The sequence below is a fragment of the Podarcis gaigeae genome (assembly GCF_964106915.1).
Source record: "Podarcis gaigeae genome assembly, chromosome: 3".
In the NCBI taxonomy this organism is placed as follows: domain Eukaryota; kingdom Metazoa; phylum Chordata; class Lepidosauria; order Squamata; family Lacertidae; genus Podarcis; species Podarcis gaigeae.
Window position 1 is genome coordinate 67,509,746 of NC_139680.1, and position 20,880 is coordinate 67,530,625.

The window sequence follows — 20,880 nt, forward strand, 5'->3', positions numbered from 1 at the left end:
TTACCATAGTTTCAGACTCTGATCCTTAGGAAATGGTTATGGAACAAGGCTCTGTCACTCTGTGTAATTATAGTAAAGTGGAATGTTGTTAATGTGGGAATTCATCAAACATTTAAAATAAAGTAAAATAAAATTTGCATTTAAACATCTTTACACCAAGCCACTAATTTTCTAATGTCAAATATTTTAGCCAAGTACACCCACCCACTAGGTAGTATATGGATTCAATAGTGTCAACTATTTGGGAAAATTTAGTTTGGGGTTGGAAATAAATATTTAATGTATTACAATCTAGGATATTTTGTGGTTTTCCTAGAAGAAAAATCTTCAAAGTGAATTTTATAATACACTGGCAGAGTGTAGTGTGTCACCTAAACTTTAAACTGTGGTTAATTTTACTTATGGTTCGAGGTCAGCCTGTTTTAACGAAGAATGGTTAAAACTGGCCACAGTTTGTTGGAGTTCGGACATAATGAACTCCTTCCAAACTCCTCATAGCACTGGCAGTGAAGGAAATCTTCATGCCATGGTTGCATCCTGGAAGCATATGTTAGGCTAGTGTGGAAATAGAAGGCAGGACCTTTTATCTAGTCCAGCAGAGTTTCTCTTACATTTACAAAGCAATTTGAATGGCCTCTTGTTTTCCAATTTACTTGTATTTTTCAAATTGCAAGATGAAGAGATTATTGAACTATTTGATACAAAAATGGTTGCAATTTGTTAATTAAGAGCTTGTGCCAGCTGCCATATGGTTAGCTTTTAATTCATGAAGCTGCTAAATCTGTTCCGCCTCCAACACGGAACTGAAGCATTTGCTGTATACTTTGAGCAGGAGTGAAGATACTGTTGACTCTAGAACTATGCAGCCTTTTCCAGTCATGGCGTAAGAAAGTGTGGGAGTGTTTTTCAAGATTACTCTGTTGGAAGAGTTGCATATCACACATTGCTGTATTTGCCCCCAAATGCACCAAATGGAAAAAGTGGCTTTCACTTAGTGAAGGATTGCTGAAGATGAGGTTCATCCACATACTGTATTGTATTTAGACACCAACTAATTAAGAGAATGGCCTTTTCTTACTGGGGTGTCTTTGGGCTGGTTCTCATATGTATATACTGTTAGGTTGTGGGTGAACATATCAGATGACACAGCAATTCTTCAAACAGCTGTTCTTTATTCAGATGCCAGAACAGAACTGAGCTGAAGGGCTCAGTCAGCCTGCTTATATAGAGCTCCAGTACCTTGTTACTGTAATAACTTTCTAAAACTATCCAATCACTGAACGTCACTTTCAATCCTTCATTTGCATAACAGTATCCCCCTGCTGGCCCAGGGTGAGAACTTCAGTACATAACATATACATTCCTTGATTACTTTGCATTTGATGACTTGCAGCATGCTTCAGCTAACCATTGTGAAAACCTTTCTGGACTCAATGGCACATGCTATTCATCACTCGATGTTGCAGTTATTAAGAGCTGGATGTTATCTGTCAACCAGCATTTGCACTTCATTCTTTGTTCAGTTTCAAGAGCGAAAGTTTGAACTAATTGCATTATTGAATAGCAAAAGGAAAGGAATACTCATGTTATCAAATTACATGGGTTCTAATCTTTCTCCTTCCCTTTAAATTGGGTTTAGCTAATATGGTGTCCTCCAGATGTTGTTGGACTCCAGCTCTCATCAGCCCCAGCTAGTGTGGCCAGTGGTCCGAAATTATGGGAGAAGTTCATCCAGCAACATCTGGAGGGTACCACATTGACTACTCATGGCTTAAATCTTTATTCTTCCCAATTGCACTCAACACAAATTTCAGACCTAGACAATGGCCTTCATTCACGCTAAAAAGAACAATGTACAGAATGGAAAGTGAATCTGTAAGGACTTGGCCAGATTCATCTCACACATACCCTCAGATCTACAATGACATTGTGCAAAGCCATTCTGACAACTGCATCTTTCTGATAAGGCTAGGGAGCAGTGGTGTCATGACTACCATGGCATCATATGTCATCACTTCTATTTTGGGTTCCAGTTATACAAGCAGCCAGTTATTAGACGTCCTTTAAAAAATAACGATGAATTGCATTTATTTTTCAGAAATGGCATTATTCTATATCGCTTCAATTCAGCATCAAGTATATTCTCTTTCTGGAGATCAGCCACAGCTACATTAGGTAGTTTCAGGCAAATTGCCATCTTTCAGCCTTAATTCCCATTCTGCAAAAAAAGAATAATAGTGACCTATCTCACAGAATTTCAATGAGGAAGAAAGAGAATAATTGTGAAACACATGACTAAGACATTAAGATAGGAGACAGGGCAAGACTACAGAGATTGGAATTGGCTCAGTTTTTGAGGCTTTCTATTCAGTTTTATGAGACAAATAAAAGAGCTGCAGTCTGTAGGACTGGGGGTGGGGAGACCTTTTGGCACTTGTGTTACTTCCCAGGTTCTTTCTATGTTGGATTTACACAGTTGTAAAAAAGTCTTCAAATGAAAGCAGAATCTAGTGGCAGTGAGCTAAGTGATACCCTGTTTTGGGAGTGTGGATGCCCCCATTGTACACCTTTACTTTTTCTCTATCAGTGAGGGTCTGCCATTCCGTTCCCATTGGGTCAAGTGAATGTATGTGTGCTCATAGAGTACTACAAGCTCCAGACTCTTTGCTAACCATGTCCTCTCCCCACCCATCCTACCCTGCCTGTCATACCTGGCATTTTACTAGTAAGTAAGTAAATAAAATAATTGATGCATATGCATACAGTCTTAGCATACCCATCCTAACCATTAATATAACCCTAACCTATTGTGCATGCAGATATTACTTGGCTCATAAATGAAAATAGCCGCTGCATGTCTGAAGCTCTGCATGAGTATTGAAGACCCAACTGTGAGCCATAATCATTGTCTTAATATTCTTGCTGTAGAACCAGAATAAGGGCATTTTTGGACATTCACCAATTGGACATTGGTGAAAATGCAGATCATGATGCTGTTTTATCTGAGCGTAAGCACTTTCCATGTAGTTCAGTTGGACCACATCTCCCATCATCTCTGACAACAAGCCATGGTAGCTGGGGATTGTGGGAACGGGGTCCCACAATATCTGAAGGAACACATGTTTCCCATTGTTGGGATCCGTGTCCTTTCCAGCTGCTCTTCCCATCTCATCTTTGGCTGCAGAGCCAAGAGACACTGGGAAGCATACATACAGTCATGCAGGTGCACTTGCTCAGAAGGCCACACACGGAGTGTGGAAGCTAGATTGCCATATAGAGATGTGCTAGCCCTTGTGTTTTGTGGTTGAGAACCCCAGCTAACCAGACATCCTAGCTCTTGCCACTCTTCTTGGCTTTGAATAAGAGAGGGAAAGGGTGTGTATAGGACAGATTTCCATACTTTGTGAGTAGAGGTAATGTGAGTATGGCCTGTTCTTGTTGTACCAACTTGTTCTAGCACCACATACTTTTCTGAAATGTGATCTTGGTTGGTGTCAACCAGCACAAAGGTTATCCACCCTTATTGTACATCAGCCAGTAACTTTGGACTTCCTCCCATTAGGCACAGTCTTTATTGTCTTCACAGCACCTATTGAAGACCTTCTTTTTTAAACAAGACTTTTTATTGGAGATCTATATACCTGTTTCTATCTGTACTGGGCTAGAAATTTTATTTACTTACATATTTATTGTTAAATTGCTTTATTGTCTTTATTGATAAATTACCGTATTTCAGAACTTTTTATGGGAGTGATTCATTAATAGAGTATATTACTTAATGGGGAGAAAACTAGGATTTCTTGAACATTTATTCTAAAGCAGAACTTTTTCTACAGCAGTACTGTATGCGGAAATATTTTCTGTAGGTTTCTTCTTAACTAGCTCCAAGAAATGCAGGCTTCAGCTATCACCATGCATCACATCACATAGCATAACCTGCCCTTGGATTGCAAATTGATGAAGGGCAGGGTAGAAATGGAAAGAATGAATGATGGATGAAAGAAAAAATAAACAATGTCTCCAGAAGCATGTTTTCAAATTTTCTCAAAATGTTCTGGAAACAATCCCATGTGTGTTTGTTTAATTGAAATCCTTTTTTTTTTTAGCATTAGGTCTCCATGAGGTTGCAAAGTAAACATTAAAAATAATAGTATTAAAATATCACAAATGTACATTTAAAGCAGTGGCCATTAATTAAGCTACAGTGAAGTATAGGAAGTTAAATGTCTTTTCAAGCATGAATTTATTACTCAGCACAGCTTACCGTAGATTTTTGTATTGATGCAATTACAACTGGGGAGTTCAAATAAAGGACAAGAAAAATTATATAAACAAAAACCCCACTGAACTGTGTACAATTTTTGGCATTCTAACTTTCCAGTGCTGTGTTGCTGTTTTTGAAGCCACGGCATTCAGTGTCTGAAATACTTGACAGAGCAGCAGTGTCACTGAAAACTCACTCTGACCTTCAGAGCCATCCAGCCTCTCTATTCTCTCTCTACCCAGCAGATTTCTAATAGTACCCGATGTTTTGGGTTACATGTTAAATTCCATAGGGTTTGTTAGCCAGAAACCTCTAAATGGGATTTGATCCACAAATTTTTGGGTTTCTTTAAGCAGAGAAATGCTGTGGTGTTCAGTTGAATCTTGAAGGTATTCTTCCACCCCTTGCAGGAATTGCAATAGTTTTGTAAGAGATATTTTATAGACCGAGTAGTGTGCTTTTCCCTCTATTTTGTTTAGCTCAACTAAATGCAGAACAGCAGCATATCAGGTTATCGTACGTCAGTGCACAAGGTAACTGCTGGGTGGTGTTTTTTCCCCTATTGCCAAAGTGCGCCTCAAAATAATGTGCCAGAGTGATTTAATAAAGGGCCTCGCCACCTTCCCTTTTTGAAGTATTTGCTTTTTTAGGGAGAAAAATTCATTGAGGCAAGTTATACAATGCCTGCCTTCAAACACAGTAAAACCAGAGTTAAGGGCTTAGCTTTAGGAAGGAAAGCAAAGCAGCAAACATCAGCAGCTTACGGATCCCTGCAGAGGATAGTTTCAAGGGTAAGTGTTTCATTCTTTAAACTGCTTGAGCAAACTTGAAACGCAAAATTTGAAAGAAGCAGGAATTGTATATAAAACCTATGGACTGTCCTTCCATTTAATGCATGCACAGTTGTTAATATAATAATATCTGTAAGTGAGCATGGCAGTAATTAACAGAATTGATCTTGAGTAAGGGTAAACTAAACTTGCTGCGTGTGTGTGTGTGTGTTAAAAAAATAAAATAATGGATTGTGTTTGAGATTGGTGTCCAAAACAATACCACTCACAATACCATGTTGAATCAAACTTCAACAACTGTTTCAGAATTCTTTGCAAAATTGTCTCCCTTCTACATCTTGCAGCTATTTAAAAGAACAAGGAAGTGCATCTCTAGTATAACTGTGCTAGTGATACAATCTGCAACTAGCGAAATCCTCCTACTTTGGCAGTAGAGGAGTTTCTTTTTCAGATAACATTTATGTCAGTATGATTCTTTGGGGGGGGGGGGGGTTGGCTGCAGCGCTGCCCTGTCCCTTAAGTTTCCAACCTCAGTGATTTACAGCACTGATACAGGTGAAGGAGACTTGTATGCAGAAATGGGAAATGCAAGCCTACATGCAGAAACCATCTATGTAAATTGCATAACATTCTTGATTTCTCATTCATATAGATTGAAAGTAAAGCACTGGGGTAGATGGGATCCATTAGGCAGGTGTGCATACAATTTGCACTTTCATTCCTGATAGGAGCACAGACGTGAACCTTCCATACATGGATATCCTTCTCTGGATTGTGGAGTTTTGGACACTCCTCCCCCCCCCCACCCAAAAAAAGTACACATCTGAAAACTAAAATGAATGTACTTAAGTACAAAGGACAATGAGTTAAATACTGCAGACCTTGACTGTTGTTGTAGTAGTCTGCAACTTACTTCTTAATTAACACTTTCTGAGTGGGAACAACAGAAAATGACAGAGAATTCTGAGTGCAGGGACACCTTATGTCTAAGCCATGTTTTAAACATCTGTGATAAGATTGAATCCTGAAGTACCTTTTCCATTGTATACTGTTGAAATTGCATAGAGGAAACCACTTACATTCTTTCTAATTCATTAAAACACAACATTAATAGCCAATAAGCTTTAGAATTAGGCTTCAAACTAATACTGATTCAGAGGCTTCCACTGAGCCTGAGCCTCCTTGAATACATCACCATAAACAGCTGGTGGATTGCCTTGTAACAGTTTGCCTTGTAACAGTGTCTTGGCTTACTCAGGTTGTGGTTATCTAATCCCGCAAAAGTTTATTCATGAGCAAAAGATACTGTGCTTGAAGTATTGATCAGGCATATTTTTTTTCTTGCTGTGGGTGGAGAATAGCAAGACCCTGGGCTGCTTAATGAAACTATTTTTATATTGAATTTTTTCATCACAAAGGAATCCAACTCTCAAGATATTTTGATTAGATTTCTGTGTTGCATAGAGATCATTTATCTTTCTTGTGTTCTATTCTCTCTCCCACCCCTGACAACCTACATAGCTATTACTGACAATATTTAAGTGTTTGAAGGTTATAACATACCCTCCAACATTTTGGGAGGGCAATTCAGGGCACCCTCCACTCCATCCCACACCCTCTCCCTGCCACTGACAGTGACCGCCCCCTTCCTCACCTGCCTGCTCATCCTCCTCCAGGGCATCTTCTGTAAATTTGGGATGTCTGGATTAAATTGGGACACTTGAGGGGTCTGTTATAATAACATAGTAGCCTGAATGGTCTGAGCTATAGCTGTATTTAGTAGCTTGACTGTCTACTCCTGTGCCAGATTGTTTGATTGTTTCTGATGCCATTATTAGAGGATGAATGATTATCCATAATCTAAAATAATGGTAGGAGTGATGAGAACCCATAGTCTGAAGCTTGCTCACCGTGTCCATTTTATCTGTTGAATAATTTGTAAGCAAAAACTAAACGCATCATTTTCTAAATAACTTTTGGTGCATACCTTTTGGTGCATTGCATCTAATTTATTGAGAGGGAGGCGTAGGTGCAACTGCACAAATTCATTTTAGAGAAAACTTTAAAGTCTACAATTCTGGAAGATTAAACTACATGAAATACTGGGACAGTGAGGAAGAACACAAAATGAAACGTGACAAGTGTGTTGAATCTTGACACAGCTTGAAGTCACTCACATTCCTGGAAAACGCTTTGGACGGATGAATCTGGCACAAATATAGCACTAAACTAGAAAACAGCACTTCCTGTCATTATCAACATCTATCTGTTCTGGTGTATCTGTGAGCGTGATAACATTTTGTTCTTTATAACAACAATTTAACATCTTTAAATAACAAATTGAGGATTGATGCTGACATTGTTTGTGGGTGCAGTCATTTGTTATAAAAATGCCAGAGTCTGGAATACTGACCATTTCCAACCCCTTCCCACATTCTGCAAGTTTTCAAAAATACACAACAATTTTCTTGTCACTTTTCCCATGACCAATACTACTCAGATTGTAAAATAATATACTTCAAGAAATGGGAACAATAGGCAGCATGACTAGCATGTCTGATCTGCAGCATCGTTGACAATGGATGTCATCTTTTTAAAGCACCTACAATCATTGTTCTGTGTGCAAGAGATAAAGGAAGCCCTTGCACACAGACCTCAAATCTGCAGGGTGGGAAATAGGAGAAAAAGGGAGAGTGGCATTAAATAAGAAAGTGCAGGGCAGCGGGTCCAGGGATGGCTGATAAACACAAGAAAGACTGTAAAAAAATGTGTGGTTGAAAAAGTAAGTTATCATACGACAGCAGTTCAGCTAGAAATGCTATACAGTAACTGAAAATCATAGAACTGCTAAGTTGGAGTGGACATCAGTGTCCATTCTCACCACCCCATCTTGTTTCCAGATTAAGGTCAAACAGCATATCACATGAAATGTGTGGTCCTCTTTAACATAACTGGTTGTTGTTGTTTATCCTTTCCTCTTGGAGCTCTAGTGTCATGTGGTTTTCTTATCGTTGTCATTCAAAGGCCGATCTAAAAAGGTGGCATTGTGTTGTGTATTTTTCTGATGTTTGAATAAATAGATTGTAACAGGAAAATCAGATACCGAGAAGTTGGTTGGAAAGCTGAAAAATGAACATGTTTTAGCTTACTATTTAGGTATTCTCACATTAGTGCATTATACACTATCTTCCATGGATATTTTAGATCGAGCAAGAACCTATATTATGTCTTTGCATCTTAAATAATTCATTCACCAAATGGAGTGGGAGGGGGGAGTCTGCCCCTACCAGCATAGCCAGTGGGCACGGATGATGGAAGTTGTAGTCCAACAACATCTGCAGGGCCATGGAATTGAACATATAGACTGCAATCCTATACCCATGTTCCTGGGACCAAGTCCAGTTGAACTCAATAGGATTTTCTTCTGGGTTGACATGGATGGGATTGCACTGGTTAGAGACTTTTGGATTGCACTGTTAGAAACTGAACTCCTTAACCATGTATTTGCCTGCTATACATGCAATGGTACATAGGTCAATGTCAAATGTGCAGTGGGAAACAAAGTATGATAACTAGTCTGTCTCTGTGTTTTTCAACCGACAGAGTGCCGAGCAGATTTCAGCTTTGTGCCCACATTTCCATGAATCTCAGGTAAACAGTATGGAAGGAATAAAGAACATTCCGCCTCTGAAGCCCCTGGCACGGCAACTTACTGACGCAGACAGACTTAGGAAGGTCATCCAAGAGCTTATGGACACAGAAAAATCTTATGTAAAGGTAATACAAACATTTTACCATGTTCATTTTTCTTCATAGTTCTTATTTGGCTGGGATAATTTATTTCCCTCTGTGTTCTAGCGGCTGTTTTCCGTATATTAACCAGCAAAGTTTGCCTTTTATATGGCATCCCATCATCTTTTATGGGTATTTGCCCATGAATAAAAGATTCAAACTTTGGAGGGCACAGGACAGGATTTCCCAAATGTTTTCCCATGCATGCTTTCACAGTTTTCTCATGCAACTGCAGTTCTTTCCACGTTGCATACCCTGTGTTGGATGCACGTGTGAAAGCTTTCCCATGTAGACCTTTGACCCTTGCCCGTACCACAAGGTTCCAAGTCTAGCAGTTTAAAAACTTTTCCCTTCCTATAATCCACCAAAAGTGTGGCATCAGTGATTCAGCTAAAACTGTGATGATTGGAAGAAGTTTTAAATCTTCTAGCTTAGCTTCCATTAGTTCATATATTCTGTTGTCCTCAAGCATCTTAAGCTTTACTTTTAAAAGAACACCAAACTTGTGCTTTTGAAGACATTCTCTTGGCAGTGTTAAAATGCATGAAAATTAATACCCAGTATGCCAAGAACCATCGAGTCAACTCTGTGCGAGTCAGGTCTGGCCAAGTGTGAGAGAAAGTGCCATACAGCAGCTAAGAGCTTAGACTTTTATCTGTTCTCTTAGCCTCAGTCCTCCATCTGCACTATGGGATAATAGTATGGACTTAACTAATAGGACAGTTATATTTGAATACATAATATATTGAATATACTGTATTATATATTTGAATGCTTGAACACTACATAAATTTTGTTGTATTGTTGTTGTTTTAGTGTTCGTTATTCTTTCATCAGTGTGACTTTCAGTAGTGTGAATGAAACCTTACAGAGCACAAATGACTCAGATCAGGCATTTGTATCATAACTATTCACTATGGCCAGTTTCAGAATGCAATGCTATGCTATGGATTGGTGTTACAGGAGCAAGTCTTGGACTCTCATGCTTCTGCCTTCCTCTCTGCTCTCCTTTTGCACACATGAGATCGAAAACTTCTCATTTTTCTTTAAAACTAATCATAGCTGTCTGCGATGGCTTCACATGAGAACTGTGCTCTGTTCTAACTGTGGTCTATAGACTAGTTGGAATAAAGCACAGTCCTTTGTTCGTCTGGTGGATGAATCCCCTGCTTTAGAGGGTTCATGTTTACATATACTAACAGTCTTGTGTTGCTGGAGAAGGCAATCATTGAGGGGCATGTGGCCACCTTGTGGTTAAAGGCAGGCAAGAGACCTTAAAAAGAGGACTTGAGATAAGTAGGCAGCTCCCAGAATCTAATTCACTTTCCTGCCTTTCTTCCTTTGTTCGGGGTATTTCTATTTTTGACAGCTAATACTCCCTTATTGTTACGGAAGTAGGTCCCTCCCAATCAACATGTTCAAGCTTGGTGAAGACACAAATGTGATTCTGGGAGCATCCTGCTTCCCTTCAGTTCTCTTTCCTACTTTTGACCACAAGGTGGTCCCGTAAACCTCAGTGATGACCTTCTTCCAGTGACACATTCAGCTAGAAATAAACAGTTATTCCTCCTTTAACAAGTTTTTATTAAAGATTGCATTGTGTTACCAAACAAACAAACAAGGAAAAGTACATATAGCGTCTCTGTTTTTGATCCATAGGGTCTTTTTCACAGTTTATTTACATTCAGTATGAGGATGTTATTGTCATAGAAATCATGCGGTTGTGGGGAGAGAGGGAGGGAGGGAGATGGAAAGTAAGGTTCTTTTGTTCAAACAATTCTTTTTTCATGTCATCATGTTCCTAAGCTGTCTTTGCTATTCCTAGTAAGAGTGCCACAGTTATGGAGTTCAAGCAATAGCGTTAGAATAATTTGCGTTAGAAGACTTTGGATGTCAGTTTAAACTATTTTTCATTAGTTTTATACCCGGGTGAATGTTATCAAGGAATTATTTTCTTTTGAAACTGTGCAATTTTTGTGCCTTTATAGGACCTGAGCTGCCTCTTCCAATTATACTTGGAACCTCTTCAAAGTGAGACCTTCCTCACTCAAGATGAGGTGAGAGGATTTTGCTTTTGTTGTTTTAACTGCTTTCCAATCTTTTGCAATGTTGCAAGCATTTCAATCATATCATACATGAAAGAAAAGACAAACTGTGTTTTTCTATCCGCTGCATCAATCATGTTTTAGTTATAAAACTTGAGTCTACTTTTGACGACAATGCTTCTAAGACATCTTTGTTTCAGAAACCACTTGTTTTTCCATGTTCAGTGCCAAAACTATTATGAGACAAATTCATTAATGCTAATTATCTCTTTGTTTGCTGTAGCAACATATTGATTGATTGCCTCCTCTTAGATAGTATTACCGTAAAGTACAAACAATTCACGTGCTCCATATTTAATTCTCCTCCCCACATGTAGATGGAGTCTTTGTTTGGCAGTCTGCCAGAGATGCTGGATTTTCAAAAGGTATTTTTAGAGACTCTTGAAGATGGCATTTCCTCCTGCTCTGACTTCAACACACTTGAAACACCTTCTCAGTTCCGGGTAAATATAAAATCTCAAACTCATTACATATATAAAAGTACCTGTACATTTTGTTAGTAACCATTTTTCCTTGCTTTCTTTCCATCTCTTCAACTGAATTGTATTTATTTGCAGGGGGCACTGTTTTGACTTTGGCTCAGTTCACATGTAATGCCAATCCATGGCTTAGCACTGCATAGACAAGTTTCTGTTGGCATGAGCAATGTGTTAAACTCGCCTGCTCCCTCTCTTGCTCCCTTGTCACTTGGACGGGGACTTCTTTCAAACTCTCTCTGTTTTGCACTATATGTGTACCAGGAATCTAGGGTTAAAACAAGCAATGTCTAGTTAAACAAACCAGCTTCATAAAACTGAAACGGACTTTAGAAACTGACTTGAGTTTGTTTTAAAACAGCATCCCTGGTTCGTACATAATGGTAAAACAATATTCTTTAAGAACGAAACTGAACTTGACATGTGTTCATGACTGCTCAGGACAGGAGAGGAGAGCACAAAGAATGGTTTAATGTTACGTGTGAATACGGCCATTGACTGAATTATCTCAGTCAATGGCTCAGTTTGCACATAACACTAAGCCAAACCATGACTTAGAGTGAACGAGCAAACTTGCAAGTTTCCAGAGAAACTGGGTGACCCGCCCGCCCCCAATATTACATTGGGATGAATTTAAGGGCATATGTGCACATTGTAAACCCAAACTGTTTAAAATTGATTCTGTAGACGTAGGTTCTCTTCTCAAAGATCCTGGGAATTGTAGTTTTATGAGGATGCTTTCTTCTCTTCCTCATAATTACTTTTGTATAACACATTGACTACTAAACTGTTTTCAGACAGTCAAGCATGTAGTGAATACTCTTTGTGGGGAGGAGGAATTCATGTAATTTTATGTTAAGAGAAAGGGGAAAGAGTTTTCTTAGTTTTAAGAAGCATGTCTTTATTATCATACATCCGGAAAAAGTAAAATAAGTTTATGAAATGTTTTCCCAGTTAAATCACTCACTTTCATGATTTCCCTGTCAGAACTTATCTGCATTGCATCAAGGTACAACAAACTCATGCCTGATCTCCCCCTAGTCCCATCCTATAATTGTATTACCTTGATAACTCTCTGGAGGGGGAAATGCTATACTCAAAAGCTGAGCAAATTCTTGTCTTAAGAGTCACGGTCACCCTGTTCTCTCTCCAACACAAACATTTTGTTTCATACACGTAAATAACATGAAGCATTGATGATGTCTTTGTGCTTTTTATTGTTGTTATGCATCTTTGTTGTCCTTTTGACGCAAAAAGAAAAGGTATAAGCATTTTCTCAAATATGTGAAATTGTTAGAACTTGATGACACCTGCAGTGCCAAAGTAGCAGTCAATAATCTAGCCACTTGGTTCTGAACCAACTGCACTTTCTGAACAGACTTCAAAGACAGCCTCACTTGATGTGCATTGCAGCACCAGGAATGTTCCCAGAGCATGGATCACGCTGGCCAGGCTGTGCATGTAGTCACACCATTGGTGAACACAAACAGGGTTATGAAGCTCTTGTTTTCTGATTTGTTCTGTGGGGTGAAAAATATGGCAAATCTGGGAATAAGCTGGGAATAGTTTCTTTTGTACAGTTGCTTACTTTATGTCATGAAAGGAATGCAGTTCTTAATTATACATTTCCCCCAAGATATTTTGCAAAACAGGAATCTATAGAGGGGAAACTATTTTTTTCCACAATTTTTTTTTCATGTTATGGGTTTTTCTCATATTCTCTCACATTTTTACAGTACAAACAATCTTTCTATAGAAAGATTGGCTCTACCAATCTGGTATCAGGGTCAAATATATCCAAAGCAACTTCTATACCACTTAATTATAATAAGTTATGTACAAGTAATAAAGTACAATATAATAAAGACAAAATTCAGTAAAAACTATGAAATCATAATTTAGTTAAAATGCCTGCTGGATTTTTATATTTACACACACACACTGTAAAATACTAAACTAAATTATGATTTCATAGTTTTTATTGAATTTTGTCTTTATTAGATATAGATGTAGAGATGTAGAGAGAGACATATTCATATTCAGTAGGTGCTGGAAATTCAACAGGGAGGTCCCTGTCTGGCCACAACTGGGAATGCCATTAAACTAGGCCCATCACACCATGGGCTATTAACACTTCTGCATCTGAGGGCATGACTCTAGAGGTGAATTTCTGGTTTGTTTTTGAAGTGTGACAATCAGAGCACCGGCTTTCCTTAGCTAAACCCCTGTTCATGTTAAGATATTTGCAAAAGGTGTTGCTGAGGTCTGCGTTCATCATTTTCAAGGCACAATGTCTTTGAATTGTATGCCATTATTTTAACTGCAGTTATACACTTCCTGAATGCTAATGGAAGGCAGACCATGAATGTTTTGCATTAAGGAATGGATCTTCTAACTAAAGAATAATACTAAAGTACCTGCTAAATAAAAAAAAATTCTCTTCCTAACTTCTGATTGTGTTGCTTTCAGAAACTGCTGTTCTCCTTGGGAGGTTCTTTCCTGTATTATGCTGACCACTTTAAATTGTACAGTGGGTTCTGTGCAAACCACATAAAAGTCCAGAAAGTTCTTGAAAGAGGTAAAAGTCTTACTGATGCAATATATCCATGCGACAGATTCATAGCACCAAAGTAATTGTTTTTCATGGTGATGGCATAAAGAAAATAGCTTTTGTTTTAGTTTTTCAGGCTGCCTTCTGATGATGTAGGGACTCTTTTGCAGTGCTTTTAATAGGGTGTGCTTGCCTCAACATCCCATATATTTTCCATTTGTACTTTCCCTCTTTCTCTACCTAGTTATGGAAATAATATTCTAGTGTAACCTCTGAGGAATATGAGGAATAAGGGTTGTAGCCACTAAGTAATTGAGCAAGTAGAATGATTCCCACTCCTCTCCTCCTTCTGTGCCCCCACTCTCTGGGGATGCACAGGGGCCTAGAGAGAGGGCAGTTTAGTTGGATTGAACTGTGGGTTTGGAAGTTTATATCATTTTCTTTAATATATATAGAGAGAGAAAGAGTATGAACTTGTTCACAAGTACACAGTGAGGCTTTGAGGGGTTTTTTGAGGTTTATATCATTTTATATATATATATATATATATATATATATATATATATATATATATATATATATGCTTTCGTAGATTTTCACGGGTACAGGAATGCAGGTTTTGGTGTCCTCGGGTGTCTTCCCGTGTAAAAGTTGGGGTGTCTAGGCGACGTTTCGACGAGGTCTCACTCGTCATCTTCAGGCTGGTGCTTTCGGCTTCTTGTTACTGGAACAGAGCGGGATCTCAATGTTTGAGTTCCTATAAATACTGTAGAGGGGGTGTGGTGTCTAGCCTCCAATGTTCTGGGCAGAGAGGAAGTTCCCAGGCTAGTGTGCCTTTTCTTCTTTTGTTCCTTAATTACTTGAGAGATACCTTGAGTGATTTCTTGAGTGATATCCTGAGTACCACTTAGGTGGGTCATTAGGTGTGGATTAGTTGCTAAAGTCTTTGTGTCTTGACCTCTTGAACTTTGTGAAGAGTTTTCCTGAGAAGATGGCTGTATTGCACTTAGTTGTGCTTTGGCTTGGCTTCGTGTATAGGGGCGAGCTGAGGTTTTGTGGCTTGTGTCAGCCAGATCTGTGTAGGGATTGCAGGGGGGTGCAGCATCCGGAGGTGCCACCATGGATTGGCTACTGGATGGTGTCAGTAATTCATCTGTGGAGAGGGTCTGGGTTTGGGTCTGGTGTGGTTGATTGGTGTTGGCGTTCTGTGTGCCTCTGGATCTGGTGTCAGTTTTTGTGGAGAGGGCTAATTTCCAGATGTCTGGCAAGCGGGATGTGTCGTCACGCTTGTTCATGTTGTGAGGGTGTTTCTCTATCTCGATGGCTTCCATGATTATTCTCTTGTGGTGATGTTCCGTGTTAAAGAGCAATTTGGAATCTGCAAAATTAATTTCGTGTCCTGTTTCTTTCATGTGTTGGAAAAGAGAGGAAGTTTTTTCTTCTTTTTTGACGGCATTCTTGTGTTCTGCGATACGTGCATTTATTCGTCTGTTTGTTTGTCCAATGTACGTGGCTGGGCAGACTTTGCAGGGTATTTCATAGATCCCTTGGTTTTCCAACTGGATTTTATCCTTGGGGTTTCTGAGGATATTGGCTAAAAAAGAAGAAAAAACTTCCTCTCTTTTCCAACACATGAAAGAAACAGGACACGAAATTAATTTTGCAGATTCCAAATTGCTCTTTAACACGGAACATCACCACAAGAGAATAATCATGGAAGCCATCGAGATAGAGAAACACCCTCACAACATGAACAAGCGTGACGACACATCCCGCTTGCCAGACATCTGGAAATTAGCCCTCTCCACAAAAACTGACACCAGATCCAGAGGCACACAGAACGCCAACACCAATCAACCACACCAGACCCAAACCCAGACCCTCTCCACAGATGAATTACTGACACCATCCAGTAGCCAATCCATGGTGGCACCTCCGGATGCTGCACCCCCCTGCAATCCCTACACAGATCTGGCTGACACAAGCCACAAAACCTCAGCTCGCCCCTATACACGAAGCCAAGCCAAAGCACAACTAAGTGCAATACAGCCATCTTCTCAGGAAAACTCTTCACAAAGTTCAAGAGGTCAAGACACAAAGACTTTAGCAACTAATCCACACCTAATGACCCACCTAAGTGGTACTCAGGATATCACTCAAGAAATCACTCAAGGTATCTCTCAAGTAATTAAGGAACAAAAGAAGAAAAGGCACACTAGCCTGGGAACTTCCTCTCTGCCCAGAACATTGGAGGCTAGACACCACACCCCCTCTACAGTATTTATAGGAACTCAAACATTGAGATCCCGCTCTGTTCCAGTAACAAGAAGCCGAAAGCACCAGCCTGAAGATGACGAGTGAGACCTCGTCGAAACGTCGCCTAGACACCCCAACTTTTACACGGGAAGACACCCGAGGACACCAAAACCTGCATATATATATATATATATATATATAGTTTGAACATGTTCACAAGTACACAGTGAGGCTGTTTAAAATAGTGTTTTTCCTTGAGTAGATATGGCAGCTTGCCACCTGGAAAGAAAATGCACTGCCACAACTTCTTGGGAGTAATTTTAGATGGAAGTAGAATCTGTGACATATCCCCTGAAAGGAGGACGATATTCTTTGTGACTGCTGGGAATGTTTGTAAATCTTTAGTAAAGTTGAACACTTCTAGTGCATATTCCAGAAGTAAAATCTTTATCAGATTAATAAGTGATTGATGTTACGTTCTGCAACATATTCCACCCCCCAAAAAAAGGCTGATGCAAACATACCCATAGTGAGACAAGCCTTTTAAATAAGCAAAATATTTTTTTAAAAAAATATTACTATTTTATATTTATATACTGGCCAACAGAAGTGTCTGGCCCAGTTTTCCAGCAATGGGTTTGCTGCTGTTTATTGGGAGGGACAAAGGACTAGGTGATGGGATGTGCTGTGCTGTGGGCAGACTGGCAGGAGCACCAGCTTGGCTTCCCTGTGCCAATCTCCCTGCCATTTAGCCCCATCCGGTAAGTTGCTCCTGCTGCTGGGAAGCTAGCATTGTAGCTGTGCCCTGCCAGCCACTTCCACTGCCCAGTAGTAAATGCCCTGTGGTCAATTTAATAGCTGTGGAAAACTAAGCTGCACAGCAGTGATTGTAGATTAAGGTGGAGTAACAAAGGATGCATAATATGAGAAAGGATTATCTCTCTGTTGCTTATTGCTACATAGAATATTAATGGCCTTTACCAAGAGGGAGGCAGAGGAGTGTGGCCTATTGTTTGCCAGGTCCTGGAATGAAATGCAGAAGATTGATTCTCCATATGGTTGCTTTTGGGCTGCTAATACGCTCTGGGTTTTTGTTTTGTTTTTCCTTTAGCCAAAACAGATAAAGCCTTTAAGGCCTTTCTGGATGCTCGCAACCCAGCTAAACAGCATTCTTCCACATTGGAGTCCTTTCTCATCAAGCCAGTTCAGAGGGTGCTGAAATACCCGCTGCTCCTGAAGGAGCTGGTATCTCTGACAGACCCTGAAAGCGAGGAGCATTACCATCTCACAGGTACTTCCCAAGGAAATAAGCTTTGCTATCTGTGCTTCTGAATACCAGCTGAACAGGAGGGGAGAATGTTCTTGGGCTCGATTCCTGCTTGCTGGTTTCACAGAGGCAACTGTTCAGCCGTGGTGAGAACAGGATGCTGGACTTAGATGGACCAATGGCAGGATCTTTTTATGTTCTTAAAAACTGTCCCAGCTGTTTGTATCATATCATGTATTTAGCATTGAGCTAAGCACACGATAGGGAACCTCACTGCACATTACAGAGTGTAAAGTGGTTTTCCACATGATTAATAGAAATTTTTGGCAAGACACTGGGAGCGGTTTTGCTTATTTGGTTATCATCAACAGTGCATTTGTTTCTGCACTTCCGAAGATGATGAATTCCTGGGTTTTAAGTGACTCAAGGTTTCAACAGGCCCACTCAGTGTATATCAAATAATGGATTTGCCTTTACAAATTGCAGAAGCACTGAAGGCAATGGAAAAGGTGGCCAGTCACATCAATGAAATGCAGAAGATTTATGAGGATTACGGTGCAGTGTTTGACCAACTAGTTGCAGATCAGAGTGGAACTGAGAAAGAGGTAAGAAGTTGAGAGCAGGGTTTTGTGTGTGCAGATAATTCAAACAGTATCACCATCATCAATTTGTATGCCGCCTTTCCATAGTCAAGATGTCTTACAACAAGGCAAGAGTTACCTGAATTACAAACTTAACAAAAGTAGTCATAAACATAAAACACATAAAAAGTACAGATAACTGAAAAATTTCCACATAAATCATTATAAGCACCAAAAAGTAAGATACAAAAAATTAATATCAGTAACAGCAGCAAAATCCCCCTAAACAATACCCCAGCCCAAGAGTCTGTTCAGCAAGTGATCCCCATTGCTGTATGTTAGAATGAATAACCCTTCTAATCTACAATGGACATAGGTCACCGAACTTTCTATGGGAGAACTTCTAATATACTCTACTGTTGCATGGCTGAATCCATTCTCATCATTGGGCAAAACAAGAAAAGACCTGGAACTCACAGTGTTTGGTGAGTGATTTATTCAAACTATGTCAAAACATCATCTAAAATAGTTCATGCAGTGGTTACAGGTATGCATTGTTTGATATCAGATCTGTTAGCTTTCTATGCTTGCTCCAAGATGGAACTTGGTTAAAATGTATTCCACTACTGAAAATTAGTGATGGGGGCATTATTGTGAATATAGTATATAATTTAGATCTCAATTTTTTTGTGAAAGTATTTACACATTTTATCACAGTGATAACAGTGCTACAGAGTAGGCCAGTAACATCTCATTATTGCAGAGGATAAGACAGGTGGGAGCAGCAACAAAAGGTTGCAGTACAGATTGCTCCTGTTGAGGGCCACAGTCAGTTAACAATGCTCTTTCCAGTTTTTCCATTCCCTCCCTCCTTGATATTTCTATTTTCCCTAACAATCTGCCAGCATTCTGTGGCCTCTGAGTCTGCTTAGTCATTATTCTGCTCCAGGGGTTTTTCTGCTCTTTGTCATTTAAGCTACACCTGCTGGAATTCTTCTGTATAACTTTGGAAGATGCAGAGCCCTGTCCTCTTTTGCATCCGACCTATCCTCCTCCCTACAAGTATATTTATATGTCTGTATTCCCCGGCCTATCCAAGCCTGCTGATGCCTCCTCTCTTGTGTATAGTATAGATTTTGCTGCCCATGAATGAGTTTTTATTAGTATATGATCGTGATGTTTCTTAATGGCATTCAGGTAATAGCCGCGGAACTTCCTGTTTTGAGTCAGGGACTTCCAATTTTATGGCTCAGCCTATTAACCACTATGCTGTACCAGCTCTCAAGTAACTTGAATTTTTGATCCTTTTAGCAGAGTGGGAGAGACACCAGATAAAACATTGTGGGGTAGCAGGTTGTAGATGGCTAAGGTCATGGACAAGGAGACTGATGCAGTCTTATCCACTGATTGCCTTGCCTTGACCTTCCCCAGTCACTTAGGGTGACATCCAATGATTTTTGCATACTTGCCACAACAGAAATCTGCTCATACACCTATACTTCCTGTTTCTCTTCTGTCCCCTCCAGCCCCCTGCTTATCCCCAAAATCTGCTGTAGAGGTTTCCTCTGCCTTTTGAAACCTATTTTTGGAGAGAAGTTTGAGAGGGGGGTGGGCGGCTGAGGTGAGGAGAGAAAGAACTACCATTACACATGATGTTGCCTGTTTGCATTAGGTAGCTCTCACCTCATTAGAATTAGCAACTAAAGTTCAAAATATGAGCAGGCTGCTATACATGCTAGTTTCCATATTGGAACTGCTGAAAAATGCTGCTGCATCATTAAGGCTTGGATGAAGATTGTAACAATTGCAAGGTGCTGACATGAATCAATTAGCCTTGTGCAATTAAGATATAAGACCTACAGCAATCAATCAAATTTCTGTTCATGCCTGTGTCTATAGTTGTGTGAATGATGTGTCTGCATATTATAAATAGCTCTTACTAAAGGATTATATAGTCTTCTTATTATTAATATTATTATTAGGTATTTTGACTCTTATTCCCTTTCACTTTAATTTGTGTATCCCATTGTCCCAGAACAAACTTCTGTATGTTTCTTATACCTAAATGCTTCTTCTGGAAATGTAGTCTTGTTAATAGTAAATTTGAATGATTGCACCCATCTCAGATAAATTTGATCCAGTTTATTGGTGGGAGGAGAGAAAAGTGGATAACGTAGATGGGATTGGGATGTAGCTGTGCTCAGATTCTGTAAAATAAATGAGCTGACAAAAATGTGAATAAACACTTTAATGTACAGTAGAACATATTTACAATATTTGGGAATAGGTAAAGTGAAAGACTTCCAGCTACCAGCTATACCAATCAGGCAAAAATCTTGCTTCTCATTAAATGCAACCCAAGATTGTATAAATATAAGCCCCAGGAGTGAAATGCAAGCAATGGCAGATCTAGAGAGGACGACACAAATCCCTGTGCAAATACCTGTAGCGATTTGCTTTGCCAGTTAAGACACACTATTATTAGTGTATGTCATAACTGAATTCAAAAATTAAAATATAGTACTCATTTTGGAAGTCTAATCAATAAATGTTGCCTTGTCACTCTCTCTTCTTAGCATTCAAAAGAGCTGTCATCTTAGTATATAAAGAGAACTGCAAACTGAAGAAGAAACTGGTAAGTTTTTCTTAGTCAAAAAATAAGACTACCTAAGATGCATTGTGTATTATTGTTCTGATTTACAATACAAAATGTTTCAAGGTATATGTGCAGAAGACACATGGAATGTTTCATACATTACTTAGATAATTTTTCTAGATAAAGTAGGTTAGAAATAGG

General features: G+C 39.3%; 1 protein-coding gene across 5 annotated transcripts in view; it reads left to right on the forward strand.

Annotated features, from left to right (window-relative positions):
* Positions 1-20,880, forward strand: part of TIAM2 (TIAM Rac1 associated GEF 2) — a 123,838-nt gene that overhangs the window by 98,225 nt on the left and 4,733 nt on the right. For all 5 annotated transcript variants that reach the window (XM_083732047.1, XM_083732045.1, XM_083732046.1 and 2 more), the window contains 8 exons: positions 8,659-8,832; positions 10,836-10,904; positions 11,270-11,395; positions 13,898-14,006; positions 17,347-17,526; positions 17,989-18,107; positions 18,460-18,568; positions 20,660-20,718. In XM_083732047.1, coding sequence (XP_083588173.1) covers positions 8,659-8,832; positions 10,836-10,904; positions 11,270-11,395; positions 13,898-14,006; positions 17,347-17,526; positions 17,989-18,107; positions 18,460-18,568; positions 20,660-20,718 — 945 coding nt within the window. The remainder of the gene's footprint in view (positions 1-8,658; positions 8,833-10,835; positions 10,905-11,269; positions 11,396-13,897; positions 14,007-17,346; positions 17,527-17,988; positions 18,108-18,459; positions 18,569-20,659; positions 20,719-20,880) is intronic.